Source organism: Ammospiza caudacuta, chromosome 22 (genome assembly GCF_027887145.1).
Source record: "Ammospiza caudacuta isolate bAmmCau1 chromosome 22, bAmmCau1.pri, whole genome shotgun sequence".
Taxonomy (NCBI): domain Eukaryota; kingdom Metazoa; phylum Chordata; class Aves; order Passeriformes; family Passerellidae; genus Ammospiza; species Ammospiza caudacuta.
In genome coordinates, this window is record NC_080614.1 from 9215293 (window position 1) to 9234974 (window position 19682).

Here is a 19682-nt window from a genome sequence, read left to right on the forward strand (position 1 = left end):
GAGGCTCCTGCCCAATGCCCTGCCCAGAGGCTCCTGACCATTGCCCTGTCCAGCAGCCACACCAGAGGCTCCTGCCCAGTGCCCTGCCCAGAGGCTCCTGACCTTGCCTTACCCAGCAGCCACACCAGAGGCTCCTGCCCAATGCCCTGCCCATTGCCCTGTCCAGCAGCCAGACCAGAGGCTCCTGCCCAGTGCCCTGCCCAGAGGCTCCTGCCCAGTGCCCTGTCCAGCAGCCACACCAGAGGCTCCTGCCCAGTGCCCTGCCCAGCAGCTGGCCTGGAGGTTCCTGACCCGTGCCCACACCAGGGGCTCCTCACACACCAGATGCAGGACAGACACCAAAAGGGGTGTGAGTAACTCGTTCTGGCCTGAGGATCCAGCACTGCTGCACGTGATAGGACAGAACCTGACTCCTCCTCTTCACCTTCAATACTCACGAGTGTTTTTGGCTACATTTATAAGGTTAAAAAGCAAGGCTCTCCCATTTCCAAGCATGGAACCTTATTTTGAGGTAAAGCAACATAAATAAATGGGGGGGTTTAAGTGTGCAATGGGAAAATACAACATCCAAACTCAGAGGACCTGAATGGTTTTAGGCAACCACATTTGCCAATTAACCAGATTTCTTTCTCAGAAACTGCCAGCCCTGCAGACTGCCCAGGGGCCCTATGGACCAGTCACAGACTGTTTCAGGTTTCCTCATTCTGGAAGCACTCGCCTGAAGTGTGAGGGATGGGCTGCAATGCCTGCACCTCAGACTGGGGCTGATGAAAACACCTGGGTGATGCAAAGCTGCCCTGCCTCCTGTGAGTTTGGTAACTCGGCCTTTCACAACCCAGATTTGTGCTGGTTGGCCAAGAGTACTGATTTTATGTAACTTATTTCTATTTCAGTTTAGTTCAATAGCGTTCCCTACAAACTCAGCCTTCTCAGTCCAAAATAAGGGGACCAACAGAGAGGTTCATGGAGATTTTGCCAAACGGGGCCAGATTTGAGTGACTGCCCAAAGCAGTGTGTCACTGGCAGGCTGTTCTGTGTCCTTCCCAGCTGCCCACACAGCCAGACCTGCTGCAGTGGGGCCCTGGGGGCACTGAAAGGCCTTTACCAAATCCCACTGGCAGCACGCACAGGAACCTATCTGGGATGATGCCAGAGCTTCAGGAGGGCATGGAATTTGAGGTGGGTTGAGCTTGCAGTGAAATACAAGTGACTCTAGATCATGAACAGGACAGTGAGAGTGAGAGGAAGCCTTCACTGTGTACACCCGCATCACACCTGTGCTACAGAGTCACACAACCCAGCCTGGAAGAGGCCTTCGGGAAAATAAGAATATACACTAAATACAACTCCATCACGCTTGTTTTTTCCTCAAGCTACCCCATTCATTTCACGTCCCAGTTCAAAAATATCTCAAGCTTTTAGTGTTTCTTGAGCACTGAAACCAGTGAACTTACATTTCTCTTTTGCTCTCCCCATTCAGGTTTGTCCTTTTATGCTCTTGGCTCAAGGATCTCCTTCCATCCCTCACATTTGCAAGGCACAGACAACATTCTCCTCTAACTAGTCACAGAGTCACAGAACAGTCTGAGTTGGAAAAGACCCACAAGGATCATCGAGTCCAACTCTTACCCTGCACAGGGCTGCACAGAGTTTTAGAGCCCAGCTGCACGCTGTCTCCGTTCTCTCTGGCCGTGTTTGGATTTATTCTCCTCCTATCCGAGTGCTTGACGAGTTTCATACACAAACCCTCAATGCCAGCACGCCTGTGCCCCGGGCCCGGCCTGCACACCCTTCAGCCGGCCCCGCACAGCCCCTGCTCGCCCAGGGCGCGGGGCTCGGCTGCAGCCCCGAGCCCGCGGTGCGGGCGGGTCCCGGAGCCCCGGCCCGGCCCGGCCCGGCCGCCTCACCTGCCCCGGCTGCTCCGCTCGCTCCGCGGCCGCCATCTTCCCAGGCGCGGCTAATACATCCCCGGCCGCCCGATGCGCCGCCCCCGCCGCCGCGCCGCGCCGCAGGCACGCCGAGTCGATCGCCGGCGCAGCGATGCGTCCCGCGGGGCGCCGCCGGTGCCGTGAGAGCCCGGCCTGAACCGAACCGAACCGGGCCGGGCCGGGCCGATCCCGCCGCAGCAGCGCCTTCCCCGCCTGGAAGAGCCCTCGGGGCACTGCCGAGCGGCAGCTGATGGCGGCGCGGCTGAAGCAGTGCGTGGTGCGGCGGCGGGACGGGCCGGAGCAGCACGGCGTGGCCGCGTCCTGCCTGCGGGAGCTGCGCGACAAAGGTGAGGGGGGACCCGCTGTGGGACCCCCTGTGAGACCCGCTGTGGGACCCGCTGTGAGATCCGCTGTGGGATCTGATGCAACCCCCTGTGAGACCCGGTGGGACCCACTCTGGGACCCTTTGAGACCCGGTGGAACCCCCTGTGGGAGCCGCTGAGACCCCCGCTATGGGACCCGGCTGATGTGCGGCACTGTGAGGAGACAGGTCCTGGTCTCCAGCCTCAGACACTGAGAGTTGCCTGTCCTTTGTGCTGGGGGTAATAAACAGGCAGTGCTATGTCACTTTTATCGTTCTGTTAAGTATTTTTTTCTGTTCTGCAGCTTGTGGTGTTCTGGCTATTGACAAACCCATCACCTTGGTACTGGCAGAAGATGGGACCATTGTGGATGATGAAGATTACTTCTTGTGCTTGCCACCTAACACCAAGTTTGTGGCACTGGCCAAGGATGAGAAATGGTCCAGCAAAAGCTTAGGTATGCTGTGAGTGAGGAAGCATGGAAGGGGAGGTGTTTGGAACACACCTAGTGACAGTAGGCAGGGCCAGGTGATGAGGAATGACCCATGAAACTGGTGGCTCTTGTGTCAGACAGTGGAACATCCTGGCTCTCGGAGTCTGTGGATGAGGTGGACAGTGCTGCCGAGAAGTGGAAGCAGCTGGCCAGGCAGCTGAAGGATGACCTGTCCAACATCATCCTGATGTCTGAAGAGGACCTGCAGGTACAGTGGGGAAACCCCCAGTCCCTGTCCTTGCATCTGCCCATCACCCATCTATCTCAGTAGAGAAGAGACTCCATAAACAAGAGCTCAGGCTTAATTCAGATGCTGCTTTTGGCTCTTGGTGCCAGAGTCAAACTTCTCCTTGAAGGGAAACATTCAAGTGTCCAAAGATGCTCTTAATCCCCAACTATCACAGAACAATTCCAGTTCTGGCAAGAAGTTGAGATTTGGCCAAATGGCAGCTGAGATCAGCTCATTCCTTATAGCCAGACATATTGTGGTGGTGCCTCCCATGCAAAACCAGCACCCCTGTGTAACATGGCCAGGTCTGTCTGCTCCAGAGGGCTTTGGAGAACTGCTGTCACTCTCCAGAGCTGATTGATTCAAGTTTCTGAGTGCTTAACACCTTGTCTGTGGTGAGGCACGGCAGTAACTGCCCCCTCTTGTTCTCCCCAGTGTGCAGCTTCCCAGGTGCCAGGCTGCTGCCTTTCCTTTGAATATTTCCATGCACTGTGAAGAAGTTGTGCTTTGCTATTAGTTTTCAAGCTTTCTGCTAAAATTGCACATGATTCCACACTTTCCTGGGTGCCTTTTGGCTTTTAGTAAAAAATGCTGCCTGGTGTAGTGCCACTACAGCCTCTCAGAACTCAGGGGCCTTGCTGTGACCAAAAACCTTGTGGAACACGCTTGGTTTCAGGAGGGTTTGTATGTTCTGTTTGTACTGCAGTGAGTGCCATGAAATGAGTTACTCAGGAGCCCTCTCCATGTTTTAAGGTGCTTATTGATGTGCCACGCTCAGAGCTGGCAGAAGAGCTTGCCCAGAGTGAAACCAAAGTGCAGGTGCTGCAGGACACCCTGCAGCAGGTGCTGGACAGGCGAGAGGAGGAGCGTCAGTCAAGGCAGCTCCTGGAACTCTACCTGGAGGCCTTGAAAACTGAAGACAGCATCTTAAGCAAAGTTGCAGGTAGGGAGCATCTGTGTGCTAGAGAAGGAGGTTTCCAACTCCAACTCCTGGCAGAGTGGAATAAATAAAATTTGATCAGCTGCTGTTAAATGGGGTTGATACAAGAGCAGTTGTAGTGTACATAGTGTAAGAATTCTCTGACCAGAGAGCCCTCTTGCTGCTGTGTCACATTTCTCACAAAGCCTGAAAGCAGAATACTTGGAGAAAAGCTTAGATCCTGGAGTCCTCCTTAAAAAAATTAAAAATTATGGATTTCTTAAGTTCCAGGATGCACCAAGATTGGATGTATATTTATTAATCTCCATCAAAGCAGTCCAGGCCGCTTTTCCTGTCCTGTGCTCGTCAGGAGCTGTACTGAAAAGGAGTCTCTCCTTTTCAGAACCTGAGGCTGCAGCGAGGAAGGAGATGGATGTGGTTGACACAGGTACCAGCAGCACAGACACTGCAGCCACAACAGCACTCAGCGACCAGGTCCTCACTGCTCTGAAAGAAAAACCTGCTCCAGAGCTCTGCTTGGACAGTCAGGATCTAGAGGTGGGTGAGAATGACACAAACCATATCCTGGCAAAGCTCTCCCTCCAAAAGAGAGGCTGGAGCTCCTCTGTAACAGACAATGGTCCACACACTCTGCTCTGTCCTCTGAAAAGCCACAAAATAATTTTGGGTTTGGTCTCTGACAAATCAGTCAGCTGTCTTACCAGCAAGGTTCTTTGGGGTTTTTTATAGGCTTATGCATGCAGGTATGTTTCTTTTATCCATCCCAAATCAAAATAAAAACCTCCTTACTTTGGAAAAAACTCTAAATATAGATTGGAAAGTCTAGATAAACTGTAACCATTGAGGAAGGTATTCTTTCCAGCTGTGAACTTGCTACTCTTACTTTTCCCTGCTGTAGAAAGTAAGTAACTGCTTTCTCTTCCTTTGCACACCTGAACGGAGCCTCAAGCATTGAGTGTTGGCAAATTACTGGAAATCCACTAGCCCACGGGATAGGTGATGAGAGCTGGGAACGTGTGCAGTTCCTGCTGCACAGGAGGGCTAGGGGCCAGGGAGTCAGTAGAAAAGGCTGCTAACAATCTGTCTTGCTCCAGCTGGTGTTGAAGGCAGACGCAGCAGCCCTGGCCTCGGCTCTGGGATGGGACAAGCAGAAAGCTGGAGCTCTGCAGTCAGCCTGTGACCAGGAGCTCTCCAGGCGCCTCCAGCAAGTGCAGACCCTGCTCTCTCTAAGGAGCACGTCCAAGGGCAAGAAAACGCTGCCCTGGGGGGACTGGCCCAGTGCAAAACGCAGGAAATAAGACTGCATTGCTGTTTGCAGTTTGGGTTTTGCTTTTGCATTAGAATCAGTACAAGCAAAGACACATCCTGGAACCATAGTTTGCTGGTCATACTGTGGGCTGGCTATAGAACAACTAAAATCTGGACATTGTCCTGAGGCTTAAACTCCTCTGGTGATTTGAATTGTGTAAGCAAAGGGATTTTGACTTTTTGCAGAATGCTAGAACAATGGTATTGCTAAGCACAGCATGCAAGTGTTCAGCTTTCAATACCTGGTTGGTAGCCAGCAGCTTCCATCTGATAATGGTGGATACAGCTCCTGAAGCCCCAGGCAGTTTGCTTACTTTGTTCTCCCACCATTTGCAGTGTAAAAAGGATGGAAGATCTCTGGAAGACACTTTGAGGCACAGTCAGTGATCAGGGCAGAGGGGATACCCAGCTGCTGCCTGGCTTTAGGCTCCAGCCTGGGATCTAGGAACTTGAATTCTCATGCTGATTTAATCAGTTAAAGTAAATTCAAAGTCCTTCAACTTCAGTGCTTTTTCTGTAAGGAACTCCTGCCTCTTGGATGCTGTCTAAGAACTATCATGTAAAACACAGCAAAGATAGAAATAATTGCTTTGTAAGGGTGAGTGACAGAAGACTTGCATTTGGCCTGCTGTGTTATTCTCCTAATCATTAGTGTAGCATCATGATGCTTTTATATTAACTGGCTTATTTTAAAATTTGTTAAAAGTCTTTTTTTCTAACATAAATAAAACCTTTTTATCTTACTGTTGGACTAGTTTTGGTATTTCTACCAGCTGCTATAATTAAAAGAATGGGCTGATAAATTCAGTATTACCTTAAGGAAAGAGGATGAAGAAATTGAACAGAAAAGTACAGTCTTTAACTTATACAAAGTGTTTAGACAAAATGTGTGTCCATCATGGTGACTGCCATGAACCCTCACCTGGCACAATCTGCTCTTCTTGTGTGAGAACAGCAGATGTATATGAAAAACATCTGACAAGTGAGATGAAACTTCTGAGGAAGTTTTAGTAGGTACAGATGTATTTTGTAGCAGCATGCTAAATCCTCTGATCCTCCACAGCCTTAAATGGCCCAGGGTGAGTATTCCTACAGCAGGCATTCAGGTGAACCTGTTGCATGCAACAGTCCAGCTTAAATTTGGCACAATCAGAGTTAGACAGTGCAACTAATAAATATTCTAAACAGTTTAGTAATTAAACAAAACTACTCAGGCTACCTTCAGGTGAAGCAACCCAGATGGGAATTGACTGGACTTAGGGGAGAAGCTTGCAGGCATCTTTTTGTCTGTTTTGCTTCTGACCATATTTAGATTGTAATATTATAGGCCATGGCAGGTAAAAAGGTTTCCTGGTGTTTTGCACAGGTATTTACTGCAAGCTTTTTACGTCCAGTCTTTCTGCAATCACATGGATGGCTGTGCTACCCCTGGAAATCCTCTTCCTTTGAGTAATTATTTTCATTCTTTGTAAGCTCATTTGCACTGGGTAAGGCAGTGCCAGCCCAGCAGAGGGCAGTGGGATCCCTGCCTGCAGCGTTCTGCAGCCACGGTGCCACCTGAAAATGGGAATTTCTGACAGTGACAACTGCACCCCTGCAGTGCCACAGCTGGGAAACGACACAAGACACCTTTAACTGCCAAGACAATGAGAGAGAGGTGGCTTAGTAAAAACAAAATACTCAAAATGTCTGAGCAAAAATAGCAATACTGGAAGCAAGGAAAAAGTCAAAGAAGAGAATTTTTTACTAGAGAAAGTAGCAGAATGAAGGGTATTGCACATACTGAGTTATGGCTCAGTGAGAATGATCTATTCCAAAATCTTTATTTAAAGTATTTTAAGAAAAGATACCTTTTGTGAGCAATTAAGGCACTTTGGCTGTAAGCTTACTGAATTCTGACAGACTTTTCATTTTTGGAACAATAAAAGTCCAATCGCATCCACTAAAGCTGAAGATTCATTACTGAAGCTAACCTGCAAGATAAATAGGCTAACTCTGGTTTCTCTAGGACAGTAAGAGAAAATGACCTGAAACGTTACTGGAAAGACAAATCATGCCATGTTGGAATCTTCATTTTCAGTGACAGCTGCTTCTTGTTCCCCAGGAGTTCTCTCTCCCTTAGCTGCACTGGACTTCTTTTTCTTCTTCTCCTTCTGCTCCATGTTACTTGATGCAAGCTCTTCACTCTTCTGAGTGATATATTTTAGCTGGGAACAATAAGCTAAACAATCAGTCCTCTACTGAGGAACTTCATTTACTCACAAGACATTAGTAAGAAATTCTGAAGAGAAATTTACAGGAAAAATTATTATTATTAAAAGAAAAATGAGAGACTCCAAAAACATTTGCTTTGCCTTCTCAGGCAAATTCATGTTGTGTATTTCAAATACTATATGGAAGGAAAAAAAATCTCCTCACATAAAAGTAAAATTAGTATTGGAAGCATTTTTCATGGATCAATGTATAGGCATATCTTAACAGATTAGTGAGTTTTATCCATGGAACATCATGTAGATCAGCACAGGAGGGAACACAGTGATTCTGTGATCCCTGTATTGATGTTGGGAGACTCAGCACCTTGAGGCAGAGTCAAGCTATTCCTGACCTTAGGCTACAACAAAGAAACACAACATCAGGAGAAAGCAAAGTGATTCACAACACTGTGTCTGCTTATTGCACATCTGAACTTGGAACTTCAGCAGCCCTGGTGCAACGAGAGCACTGCTCTTGAACTGCAATCAGAGCTGTGTTACATCTCACCACAGTGAGGCACAGTGAAGCAAAGCAAGATGAAAATTTAAAAATCACTGGATTGTGCCTATCTACCTCAGAAGACAGTGAAATTGCTTATGCAACAGTTGCTTCACCATGTATAACCTTCATTCAAATGAATTAAGGAAAATCAAGGAATTAAGTTCATTTTAGGAATTAACTGCTTTAAGAATGTTGGAAGACAATAAATACAGTGCATCTCACCAAAGAATTGCTTCTTCTAGCCAAAAGCTTCACATCTTCTGTAGTGACCGTGGTTCGTTTTGCATGCCTGCATAACATCAAAAAATACTCCTTAACATTTTTGCCAACATAAGAGGCCAAGATCAAAAAGTAAAGGGAATTTCTATTTCATAACTTAACACACTATTTAAAAAGCCCTTTTAAAGCTTGAATTATAAGATGCGCTTTAAAGATAACACAAAAAAAGGAAAGCCTTTGTAACAATCAGTGCATACCTTGCAAACATTTCAAGGTCCTTTGCGAAGATTTCTAGAGAAAACACAAAGATGTCATATATTTTAAAACACTGAGTGGGCAGAGATACACAAATTATCCAAGTCAGTTATGAGAAGTGACCAGAGCTGGCTGTTAGGCAGCACTCGTACACAAGCAGGTAGCCACACAATACATCTAAATGCTTTTTTCGGGTTTGAAAAGTCGAACTATTATTTCTTGTACTTAAAATAAGAAATAATACAAGAGAGTGCCCCGGTGACACCGAGTTGGATGCTATTGGTTTTGAAGGCCCGTGCCTCCAGCGCTGGCTCCTGAACGGACACGGAACGCTGCAGTAACCCGGGTAACACGAGGCAAGTCGAGGTAACCCAGCTGTACCGCACTGCCGGAAGGTGATCTCCGAGATGGCTGCGATGCTCTGCTTGCTGAACTGCACGTCCTTGTCCTCCTCCACCTCCTGGCACAGGCACCCGACCGTGTAGTGAACCGCCGCCTTCAGCCTCTGCGGGGACCAAGGCGGGGGCAGGCAGTGACACACCGGCCTCGCCCCGCACCACGCTCACGGCCTCGGCCCCGTGTGCCGCTCGGTACCTGTGTGAGCATCTGCTGCTGCTCGCCGCCGGCCGCCGCCATCGCTGCCCTCACGATCTCCCGCCCCGGCGCTTCCCGCCCTGCGCGCGGGGCGGGGCCACCGCCATCGCCGCCCTCACGATCTCCCGCCCCCGGCGCGCGGGGCGGGGCCGCCGCCATCGCCGCCCTCACGATCTCCCGGCGCGCGGAGCGGGGCCGCCGCCATGTCGGGCCCGCCCCCGGGCCCCGTGAGGGGACGCGCGGCCGCCCCGCGAGGCAGCGTCGCTGTCGCCCGCGTTTGTTCCACAGAACTCCCATCGTACTGCGTGAGCTGCAGAAAAGGTACCTTCAGTTGGAAGTTATATTTTACCTCATACAGAGATTCAACTAGTGACTAAGTAGCTGTCTTAGTAGAAATATATATGGTCAAACATTAATGTAAAAATCAGTGTGCACAACACAACATTTAACAGGTTTTGAAAAATAAAAAGGTTCAGACACCCAGGTGAATTGTCAGATGTCCTGAAGATGACTGGCAGTAGCATTGCAGGGAGAGGATATAAAATAGAGCCAACTTAGCATGTTGCTGTGGGTATTTTTAATTGTCCCAGTGGAATAAGAGGCAAAGAATCAGGGAGATTTGGGGCAGAAAGTGCAAGCACACAGCAATGCAAAATGTTTATGCCAGAGCTCAAAACTGAGACCAACAGTTGGAGGGAGAATGGTGACAGGAGTATGAGTTTCATTTCTCCTTCCACCAAAAGCACACAGAGCTCAGTGTGACAGACTGGGCAGCTGAATGCCCAGGAATTAAATCTGTAAGAGCCAAGCTACTGCCTGTTAGGAATAAACCATGGAACAGGAGAAAGGCCTTTACCTGCCTGGAACCTTGTGTAAGTTCCTGTGCTGTCTGCCTCTCTCCATCTCAGCAATTCCTGAATTGCAGTCATCTCTGTCTTGACCCCTAGGAATTCATGCACTACAATATTATAAACCCAACATGACTATAAATTCTATTAAAGACTGCACAAAAGCATTTTACATAGTTTTGGCCAGCACCAGTGGAAAGAAAACACCTCAATACATTTATAACTAAATTTATTTAGTTTTCTTATATGATACATATAGAGAGATATACATATAGGTATGAAACACACCCCCAAGTTATTACAAAAGTGTCCAAACACATGTTCTAGTGGAGTACAGTAAAAAGTGATATTCTAGAAGAAGTGTTGGAGATCTACAGTATCTGGGCTCCAAGTGGAAGGATTTCCATTAGACATTGTAAGCAGAAGAGGACACATTTCCACCATGGCCTGTCCAGTTAGTGTGGATAAATACCCCTGGCTTTGATAATAATTCATATGTATGTGCACCAAAGTAATCACGCTGAGCCTGGAATGAGAACACACAGACAAACCAGACACACAAATGTCAGTATCATGAGTCCTGGAAGTTGCACCTACTGTTACCTAATGAGGAATAGATTTCAGTGCCTACCTGAATCAGGTTAGCTGGCAATATCTCGTGCCTGTATCCATCATAAAAAGAAAGTGCTGTAGTGAAGCAGGGCATGGGGATTCCAATCTGCACGCCAGTACTGATCACACGGCGCCACGACTCCTGGCAGAGGGGAAAGGGGGGAAAGGAAACTGATGAGTTTGATGCTGGCTCAGGGGGACATGCAGGCACATGAACTGCTCCAGTACAACTGTGTGTGCTATTTCAGTCTGTGAAATCTAACAACCAAGTCTGAGCAAATACAGCAGCAGATTCCCGATTTTACATAAACGAGGTTGATCTATAATAATGGCAAGTAAGACGGAGTTAACAGCGGGATGAGAACAGTTGAGACATGCAGACAAACCACAGCCTCAAGCAAGGATGATGTTCTTTCACATAAACATGGTCAGAGCATCTCAAAAGCACAGACTCAGTGGGGATGTTCTGAGGGGAATGTTCCAGGACCTCTCACCAAGCACAGAACAAAGCTCGCCCAAGGGCCCAAGAGGACAGCACTGACACTTCAGACAGATGTGGATAATCCTCAGTTCAACTGTTCATCTGGTCTAGGAATTTGCATGCAATATTCAGATTCAGTTACAAGAACTACTAATGATCAGACTTCTTTTTTGGCCAGATAATGTGGTTTTAATTCCATCCAAATCGGGACAGTGTTCAGAGACACAGGCCTAAAGAATGGGTGCATCTGGAACTGTTGTTCTGGGGCTACTGCAAACAATGGCACTGGAACAGAGCTCAGCTGAAATCCAACTGCACAGCAGGCACAAGACACAGGGCAGTGCAGAGAATGTTCACACAGGCCAGGCCTTTTTTCCTCACATTATGGTCCTTCTGAATTGCTGGATTTCTGCCTAAGGCTTTTCTGCACCAGTAAAAGGGAATCTTCAGTTTCCAATCATAGCTTGGTCAGTTTCAAAGAGAAAAACCATGACAGTCCTGGCTGTAAATTATCGTTTTGGAACTTACCTGACAGTTTTCTACAGCTTTCTTAAAGAAATCATCCAACAGCAAATTCTGGAGCTCAGGGTTTCGATCAAAAGCATCTTTGATTTTTCCCAGGAACACACTAGGCAAAAGTTAACCAGGAATAAATGTCACAGCTTCCAACAAAGGCTCAGAATTCAAAACTTACAGTGCTAAAACTTGACTCAGCCAGACTAAGATTGCAAACATGGCAAAGATAAAACATTTTCAGCAGTTCAGCCACCAGAACAGTGGGTTCATCTAGTAACCCTTGGTGTTGTCTACAGCCTCTCAGAATCTTAGCAGCAGAGTAACTCCATGGATTTTCCAAGGAAATCTCTAGGCTTGTCAGCCAAGCACCTCACAAACTAAACTGCCTGCTCTTCTCTCTCCCCTCAGCAGCCAGGTTACCTCCTCATCTCAATTACCTCCTGATGATGCAGCCTCCCCTCCACATCAGTGCAATACCACCATAATTCAGTGTCCAGCCAAATTCCTTGGCTGCTTGTCTCAGCAGCATGAAGCCTTGAGCATATGAGATAATCTTGGAAGCATACAGGGCCTAAAAAGAAAAAAAAAAATCAAATTCACATTCCAAGAGAAGTCTCACAAAGTTGAACAACAAACTAACTTCATGGGATATGCACTGTGTTCAGCCCACATCTCAAGACAGGGATGACTACAGCAGCAACATCGCAGTTATTTGAGAAACAAACTATCCCTTCCTGTTGGAAAGTTTGGTTTCAAGAGAGAGAGATCAAGAGAGCAATACCGAGGCAAGGCAGGAGTGTTGAGGGGTGGACAAGCTCCTGTGCATGAATTATGAGCTCTGTGCCCCACGCAGTTGTCTCTGCCCACCGTGGCTTAGAGTTAAATTCCTTCTGGATCCTTCCTAACCTTCCTTTGGTTAGCAATGGGTCTCATTGTGCTTTGTGAGACAGTGCACAGTGCTGACAGCAGGAACCAGTTCTCATGAGATCCGAACACAAGAGCTGCTCCCCAGGGCTCACAGCACCCCAAACGCGCACCAGGACTCACCTTGCGGATGTCCTCCAGGAAGGCCTCCTTGTTCCCACTGAACTGAGTCCCTTTGGGCCCTCCCAGCAGCTTGCTGGCCTGCACTCTCTCCTCCTTGAGGGACGACAGGCACCGTGCAAACACAGCTTCACCTTTGGGGATGGCAGGCAAGGGGAGATCATCAGAAACCCGGGCACCCCTGTCCGTGTCTGAGACACCCGAGTGTCGCTGGGTGATGAGCCACGTACACAAGCAATAACATAAATAACTGCTGCACAAATGAATTATTCCAACAGCAACACTACCTCTCAGTACAACCAGTGGGTAAGTCCTGACTGATACAGCTTTCAAATGATAATGAAAAAAGCCACAAGTCATCCACATGAAAATTTATCTCAGGAACATTTACCAGCTCGCAATTTTAAGAATTTACTTTAAAATCTTCTCCTATCTATCAGAGACAGTGTTGCACTGCAATCTAGGGAACAGTGAGGCTGAAGACTTCACCAAGTACTCTATCATGCTTTTAAGATAAAAAGCTGTTCCTTAAATGTCAGCATACATTAACTGGATGTGCTTTAAAATGCACATACGCAAAATAAGGGCAATTAAAATCAAAAATAAAACAGCAGGTTAACTTACAGGATGACATAAGATTCATAAATCTGGTAGGCCCCTAGCACTAGTCAGAAGTCCGTAAGAATGTTTTCTAATGTCACTAAACAGGTTGCTAAATATCATCTGTCAGGCTGGCTCAGTCAGTTCCTAATCAAGCCAGTTTAAGCTGTTCTTGTTTGCTATTGAAGACAGTATTGTAAAATGAGGGAGAAAAAAGTTTGCTTTTCAGGGTCTGATAGAAAGAAAAGCAAGTCTTCATTATTGTCATTTTGTTCCACCCTTTGAGTTATGATATTAAAAAAAAAAACACCAAAAAAACCCACACTGCAGAATCAACAGCAATTTAAAAAGAAGAGTGAGTAATGTTTTCACAAGACTCTGGATCCTCCCTACAGCAGGAGGACATATTACACCTAAATCAGAACCTGCTAATTTCCATTTCTGCAAAAACTTCCTTCTCCAGAAGGGAGGAGCAGCACGGTAGGAACACCAGGAAAAAGCAGGAGTAGCATGACTCTGCTTTTACAAGCAGAAGTTTGCAAGTCATGCTCATGCAGTAAAACCACACAGCGACTGCCCTGCGAGCAGCCACGTTTGCACAAGGACTGTGGCACACACTTCCCTATCAGGCATTACCTAACAATGCTCCTGGCACTGCAGAGCACTCATCAGGGAGTGTCTGCTCCACCCTTGATCTCTGCAAGCACCCCAAAGAGGAGAAAATTACCAGTACAAGCAGGAAACACTGTTTCAAGCCTAGGACTGAAGGACTATGGTAGAACATTAAAACCATTTAGAGAACTTGTTTTGCTGCTGGAATGCAGCCGTGTTTCTTTGACAGCTACACTGCAGTTACTTTCTTTTAGCTACTGAATGTAATTTTTCTTCAGGACTTGAGCAGCCAATGCAAAAGGAAAAGAGGTAGAGAAAGCATGAAAATGAAAGCAAATCTGAGAGCAAAGATTGCTTTTGACTCATCTCATTTACTCAGCGGGAAGCTTGCTCTGGACCTGTGGTATTAGGGCACTCTAGACGTGTTGCAGATGTGCTCCAGCTCCTGTGCATCACAACACTGAGCACAACACTCAATGTTCCCCTGAACATCACTGAGTCCTGACAGCACTGCAGACACCAGGGACACAGGTGACAGCAGGACTGAAGGAACGGGGTAAAAACAAGCCCAGCAAAAAACCCAGGAGCTGTCAGGGCAGAAAAGCTGGAACAGCTACACCTACAAGAGCCTCTCCTGGCAGCCCAGCCCTGCTGTGGGCTCACGGCTCAGACTGTATTTCCCTGTCATTGCTGAGATGTGGTACATGGAGGTGGGAAAGATGAAAGCACCAGTTACCGATGAGGGTGACCGGGACTCCGTATTCCAGGGCAGAAATGGCCGTCCACTTCCCCGTGCCTTTCTGCCCTGCACTGTCCCTGATCTTTGGGAGGAGGTATTTGCCATCACTGTCTTTGAATTTAAGAATATTGGCTGTGATTTCAATCAGGAAAGAGTCCAACTCTGTCTTATTCCATTCCTGAAACACCTGAAAAAGGAGAACAAGTATATACATATTCATACACACCACAATTTGCTATGTCTCTACTATATCTTTTAATTTATTAATGTATATATTTTGCCTGCTTGATTATAATGCTCAGTGTTTCATTAGCTCTTTTCAGGCAAGGTAGTTCACATCTCTATATGTGAAGGTGCTTCCTGGAGAGAAATCAACTGTAGCATGGGAAGAGGTTTAGACAACTTTTGTAAGCATTCAGATGTCTGTGCTCTCTCCTATCACAGACACCATGGCACAAAAAAAGGAAAGACATTAAAAACCACAAATCACCTTTGCCATCTCATCATGCTCCATGCCCAGCACATCTTTCATCAGGTGATAGGCCTCACAGATCAGCTGCATGTCTCCATACTCAATCCCATTGTGCACCATCTTCACGAAATGTCCAGCTCCTTCCTCTCCCACCTGTTCAGAAACATCCAGAAACCCCCTCAGCAATGGCACTGTCATCACTTCCAGTGTTTAATACCTGCCCATGGCTTCCTTCTGCCTAAAGGAAGGAATCAAAGACAGTGCTGACAGAAACCAGTGGCTCACAGGTCCATTTAGCTCCCCCAGCACATGACCCAGCCACAAAACTTTGTCTTTCCATTGCACAGTATGAGTTACCAGAGATGGCAGATTGGAGATGAACACAGCCAGAAAATCAGCCACTGAGGGTGCTGTGTTTATTGTGGATGGACAAACATCCATGAGCTTCAGCAAGCAAACTGCCTAAGCATGGCTCTAACCCCAAGTTAGGGTCAGTATCAAATGACTATTTACCCAGTCACAACAAGGTTCCCCAGATCCCACTTTAGCAGCAATGCTTTGAAATATGGTCTTGATGTGGGGCCTGTGGGGAGAAAGAATACACCTTAGCAGCCAGGCAGGGGACACAAACACCACAAGAGAAAACAAATAAAATCTACTGGTATGATGCCTTCTGTAACCTGCCAAAAGGCAGCCTGGGCTGAGGGCACTGGGCAGGGTGAGAACTCATCCACACAGCCATGTCAATGAAATCTGTTCTTCCCAACTAAAGTTTGCAAGACATTGGAACATTCAAGTCATGCTTCCAACACTGTACAGACAAGTGTAATGCACTTCAAGGAGCCCAAATATCCTCTCCATTTGAACACAGAAACTGTGCCAACTTAGCTACCAAGGCAAAAGATGACTGGGCAGAAGCTTCCTGTTGTTGATGGCTTTGTGCCATCCAATTTGAACAGGCTGATACAGGTATGAAACACTAATGCAAATGGACAGGGACTCAAGAGATACTACAGCTCACTTAAAGCCTGGACACACCTTTTCTTTCCATATCTATACAGAGAATAGGCAACCAGGGATAAATACGAGCATTGATGTGCAGTCCTTTACTGAGGCATGAGTACAAAACAGCACAGCAGCATGCAGAAACTTGCAAATAAACTGATGCATTCAACAGTAGCACAAACATACTGAAGCTCCTTTTATAATGTGTCACTACAGGGCCATGTGCTGCTGCCTGATTCATGGTTAGCAGCTTCTCAAGTGTGTACAGCCTCAAAAGAAAAAAATAAGAAAAAGTACTTGTTTAAAATGTAAGCAAAATTCCCTTCTCCCTTCAGATGTCTGTAGGTCCTACTTTTGCCTGTGGATTCCTGGAAGAAAAGCCTGCCTTTGTTCCGCCTTACATGAAGGCTGAGCACTGCCCCATGACCCCTGCCAGGTTGAGAAATCTGGAGCCTTGAGGAAGTGAGATGGCAACATATCTTGTTCTCTCCACACCCACACCCTCCTCCTTCCCTCCCTCAGTGCACAGTGTGAATTGCTGCAAACCATTCTGAACAAGAGAACACAGCAGTTCATGCTTACCAGGCTTCCTTGGCTCCTCCTGGCATGAGGGAAGGTCCGTATCTGGCACCCTCCTCCCCACCACTAACTCCACTGCCCACAAACAAGATGCCCTTTGCCTGGAGCTCCTTACAACGCCTCTGGAACAAAGAGCACAGCAGCACTATTTAATTTCATTTCATGCCATAGCCTGACACACAGAGGCTAGCAATTGAGATGTAAAATGAGGTTTTCAGTTCTGCTTTGGATGTGCTAGAAGCTAACCTTAAGAAAGCTTGTTCATACACCAAAGTGAGCATTAGGAAACTTCCTGTTGCTTTGGATCCTTGCAAAAGTGACATGGTGAAAAAACAAGTTCTTATAAGCACCAGACAGACATGAGCAGCACTGAGGGCAGAAGAGGCCTGCAATTGGGTGTGAGGTGACACATGCTCTGTGTGAAGATGTGGGGGAGGCAGATTAGGCCCAAGGTGGAGTTGCTGAGTTCACTGCAGTGAAGGTGCAAGCACAGAAAACTCTAAGGGCCAAAGAGAGCCAGAGATCCCCCAGGACAGCTGACAGGACTGACCCTCACTGAGCCTCTCACCCTGGCATGGCCAGCTCACTTATCCAAGATCAGGATGTCAGAGCAGGAAGACAAACACGAGCACCTCTTCTAAGATTCAGAAACACCAGTCTGAATGCAGTATTTTCACATGAACACCCCAGAGAGGCGAATGTAGCTTCTGTAACTTCTACAGTTACAGCCTGTCCACAAGCAGATAATTACTCTGCTGCTTCCACTACCCAAACAGCCAAACCAGCAGTTCTGTCCTACTGGATTGTCCTGCAATCGCAAGGATTAGGAAATAGCAACAAATCTATAAATATCCTTAGACTTATAAATCTCCCTGAAAACTCCCTAAGATTGTAAAATAAAATTTTCTAAAGGCCTTCACTTTTAAAACATGTTAAAAAATATTTTCATGTTGTCTGGGTAACTTCTATAAAAACATTCTTATAGCACAGTCCTTAATTGCTTTTTAATAGGCTGCATGATTTAATTTTGCAGAAATCAGTTTGGCTTTTCCAGAGCACAGGGCTGACAGCATATTATTGAGCGACTGTTCTGATGATCAGAAGTGGAAAAGTTGTGTGTATTTTATTCATTCACGTTAGGCAGGAACCAGGCTTACCGTGGTATCTCTATACTCAGAATTCCCACCATCAATTATGATGTCTCCAGTCTCCAGCAATGGCACCTGTCAAACAGAAATCAGCATTTAGGTTTCCCCCATACATTCAAAACCTCACTAATGATGAATAACTGAGAACTTCCAGAGGAAACTGCTCCAAAAGACAGCAAGAAGTCTCAGGTAGGATGAATGTCTGCCTCACCAACTTATTGATGAAGTCATCCACTGCACTTCCAGCCTTCACCAGCAAGATAATGCGACGGGGCTTCTTCAGCGTGGAGACCATCTCCTCCAGGCTGTGAGCACCAATCACCTTGGTTCCCTTGGCCTCGTTAGCCAGGAAATCATCCACCTTGGAAACTGTCCTGTTAAAAGCACAGACCTGGGGGGCAAGGAAACACGTTAATAAAGCTGCCAATGGAACAGTAACTTCAGCTCGGGCTACAAATTATACAAGCAAGGTTCAACATCCTGCGCTCTCCCACTTCCCTCCGTGCCAGGCACAGGGCAGGGATGAACCTGAGCATGTCTTTGCAAGTGCCTCGGGAACCTGTGGTTAATGGCAAGGCCAAGGCCAACTTCAGGGAAAAGTCATGCATAATTAACATATCAGGTGCCAGCTGAGTACAGGCATGCACCGCTGCTCTTCTCTGGAAACAGGACAAAGGCCAGGCAGGGTATAACTAAAAGGAGGAAATACACCCATTAGATCATCACAATTGCAGGGGAAAGCACCCACAAAATGCTCAGCTCCAATCCCAAGTGCTACTAGTCTGCCTTCCTAAACAATTTGTTTCCTCACTTACCACGAAGCCGTGGTCATTCATGTTCAAAATCAGGTTCTGACCCATCACGGCCAGTCCAATCAAAGCAATGTCAGCTCTGGAACGTGAAAGAACAAAAATGCCAGGGAGGTCACCAGCAGTGATCCAGCAGCAGCATCCATCCCTGCCCGGCTGTTCTGGCCATGCCAGCTGCCAGGGCAGCCCAGCCCAGCCCAGCCCAGCCCAGCCCCTCCGAACGACCGCGGGGATCTGAGTTCATTCTCTCAGCTGTTACTGCAGCGATCACGGACCGAGGCCGTGCGGAGCCACCGGGCAGAGCCCCCGCGCAAACAGCGCACCGGGGCCTCCCGAGCCGGCCGCAGCCGCCCGACACCGCGGCCACGCCGGGCCCGCTCCCGCCCCCGCCCCGCCCGCTCTCACTCGGCCATGGCGGCGGCGTTCGGGGCTCTCCGTTCCTCTCCGTTCCTCCCGGGGCTCTCCGCTCCCTCCGCTCCTCTCGGGGCTCTGCGGGCCCGGCCTGCGGCGCGCGCCGCTTCCTCTCCTCAGCCGCGGGCGGGGCCGCGCGCGCCCATTGGCTCTTGGCGAGACTCCGCCCCCCGCCCATGGCCCGATGTCTCGAGGCCACGCCCCCTTAAAGCGGCAGCGGCGCGGGTGCGGCCGGCCCGCGTTCTGTGCTGTCCCCGCTCTGCCCTGTCCCCGCGCTGTCCCCGCCGGGCTCTGACGCTTCCCCGCCGCCTGCGAGCCCCGGGGAGCCCCGAGAGCCCCGAGAGCTCCCGGGAGCCGCGCCCGCTCGCGGAGGAGCCGCGCAGCTGCCCCGTGCCGTCGGCTGTGCCTCTGTTCCCAGCGACACGCACCCCTGATCCCGCCGGGAACCGCGCAGTTTGTCATTAGTAATTATTATTAACTGGCTTCGATTCTGGCGCTGAACATTGTCCCAGGCGGCAGTGAGCTCCTCAGCGATCACCGCTACCCGTTTGTCTTTGTGCGGCCAGGCCAAACTTGACAGACCTGTCCTTCCTTCAGCACCGAGGCGATCCCAGGAGGACAAAGCTGCCCCACTTCGCTCCGATGTATCGGACACACACACACCTTGAGACCATAGTTTCTATTAAATTCTGCGTAAGTTATTTCCTAAACAAGATGACCCGCA

At 48.2% G+C, this 19682-nt stretch overlaps 4 protein-coding genes across 5 annotated transcripts in view; 1 reads left to right on the top strand and 3 right to left on the bottom strand.

Moving 5' to 3' along the window:
• Positions 1 to 2148, bottom strand: part of PEX14 (peroxisomal biogenesis factor 14) — a gene marked incomplete at its 5' end in the record, with an annotated part of 66764 nt that extends 64616 nt beyond the window's left edge. Inside the window, 3 exon segments of the mRNA XM_058818560.1 lie at positions 1908 to 2056; positions 2059 to 2097; positions 2100 to 2148. Coding sequence (XP_058674543.1) covers positions 1908 to 2056; positions 2059 to 2097; positions 2100 to 2148 — 237 coding nt within the window.
• On the top strand, positions 2035 to 6003 carry DFFA (DNA fragmentation factor subunit alpha). 2 transcript variants are annotated; one of them, XM_058818637.1, is made up of 6 exons: positions 2035 to 2275; positions 2595 to 2747; positions 2861 to 2991; positions 3766 to 3955; positions 4335 to 4489; positions 5047 to 6003. In XM_058818637.1, exons 1-6 carry the CDS (start codon positions 2179 to 2181, stop codon positions 5248 to 5250), a joined length of 930 nt encoding a protein of 309 aa, XP_058674620.1. In that variant the 5' UTR covers positions 2035 to 2178; the 3' UTR covers positions 5251 to 6003. The 2 variants fall into 2 exon arrangements, with proteins under 2 accessions (XP_058674620.1, XP_058674621.1); XM_058818638.1 differs by having other exon boundaries at positions 5597 to 6003.
• Positions 6004 to 7116: 1113 nt separating this feature from the next.
• CENPS (centromere protein S) lies at positions 7117 to 9149 on the bottom strand. The gene is made up of 5 exons (XM_058818932.1): positions 9083 to 9149; positions 8870 to 8993; positions 8491 to 8524; positions 8237 to 8303; positions 7117 to 7467 (listed from the first exon to the last, which is right to left on the bottom strand). The coding sequence occupies exons 1-5, from the start codon at positions 9122 to 9124 to the stop codon at positions 7312 to 7314; spliced, it is 423 nt and encodes a 140-aa protein (XP_058674915.1). The 5' UTR covers positions 9125 to 9149; the 3' UTR covers positions 7117 to 7311.
• A 993-nt stretch (positions 9150 to 10142) lies between these two features.
• PGD (phosphogluconate dehydrogenase) lies at positions 10143 to 19070 on the bottom strand. The gene is made up of 13 exons (XM_058818931.1): positions 18953 to 19070; positions 18554 to 18629; positions 17950 to 18129; positions 17748 to 17813; positions 16594 to 16712; positions 15520 to 15589; positions 15025 to 15159; positions 14532 to 14721; positions 12587 to 12717; positions 11977 to 12110; positions 11552 to 11651; positions 10562 to 10684; positions 10143 to 10456 (listed from the first exon to the last, which is right to left on the bottom strand). The coding sequence occupies exons 1-13, from the start codon at positions 18958 to 18960 to the stop codon at positions 10337 to 10339; spliced, it is 1452 nt and encodes a 483-aa protein (XP_058674914.1). The 5' UTR covers positions 18961 to 19070; the 3' UTR covers positions 10143 to 10336.
• Between the last annotated feature and the right edge of the window lie 612 nt (positions 19071 to 19682).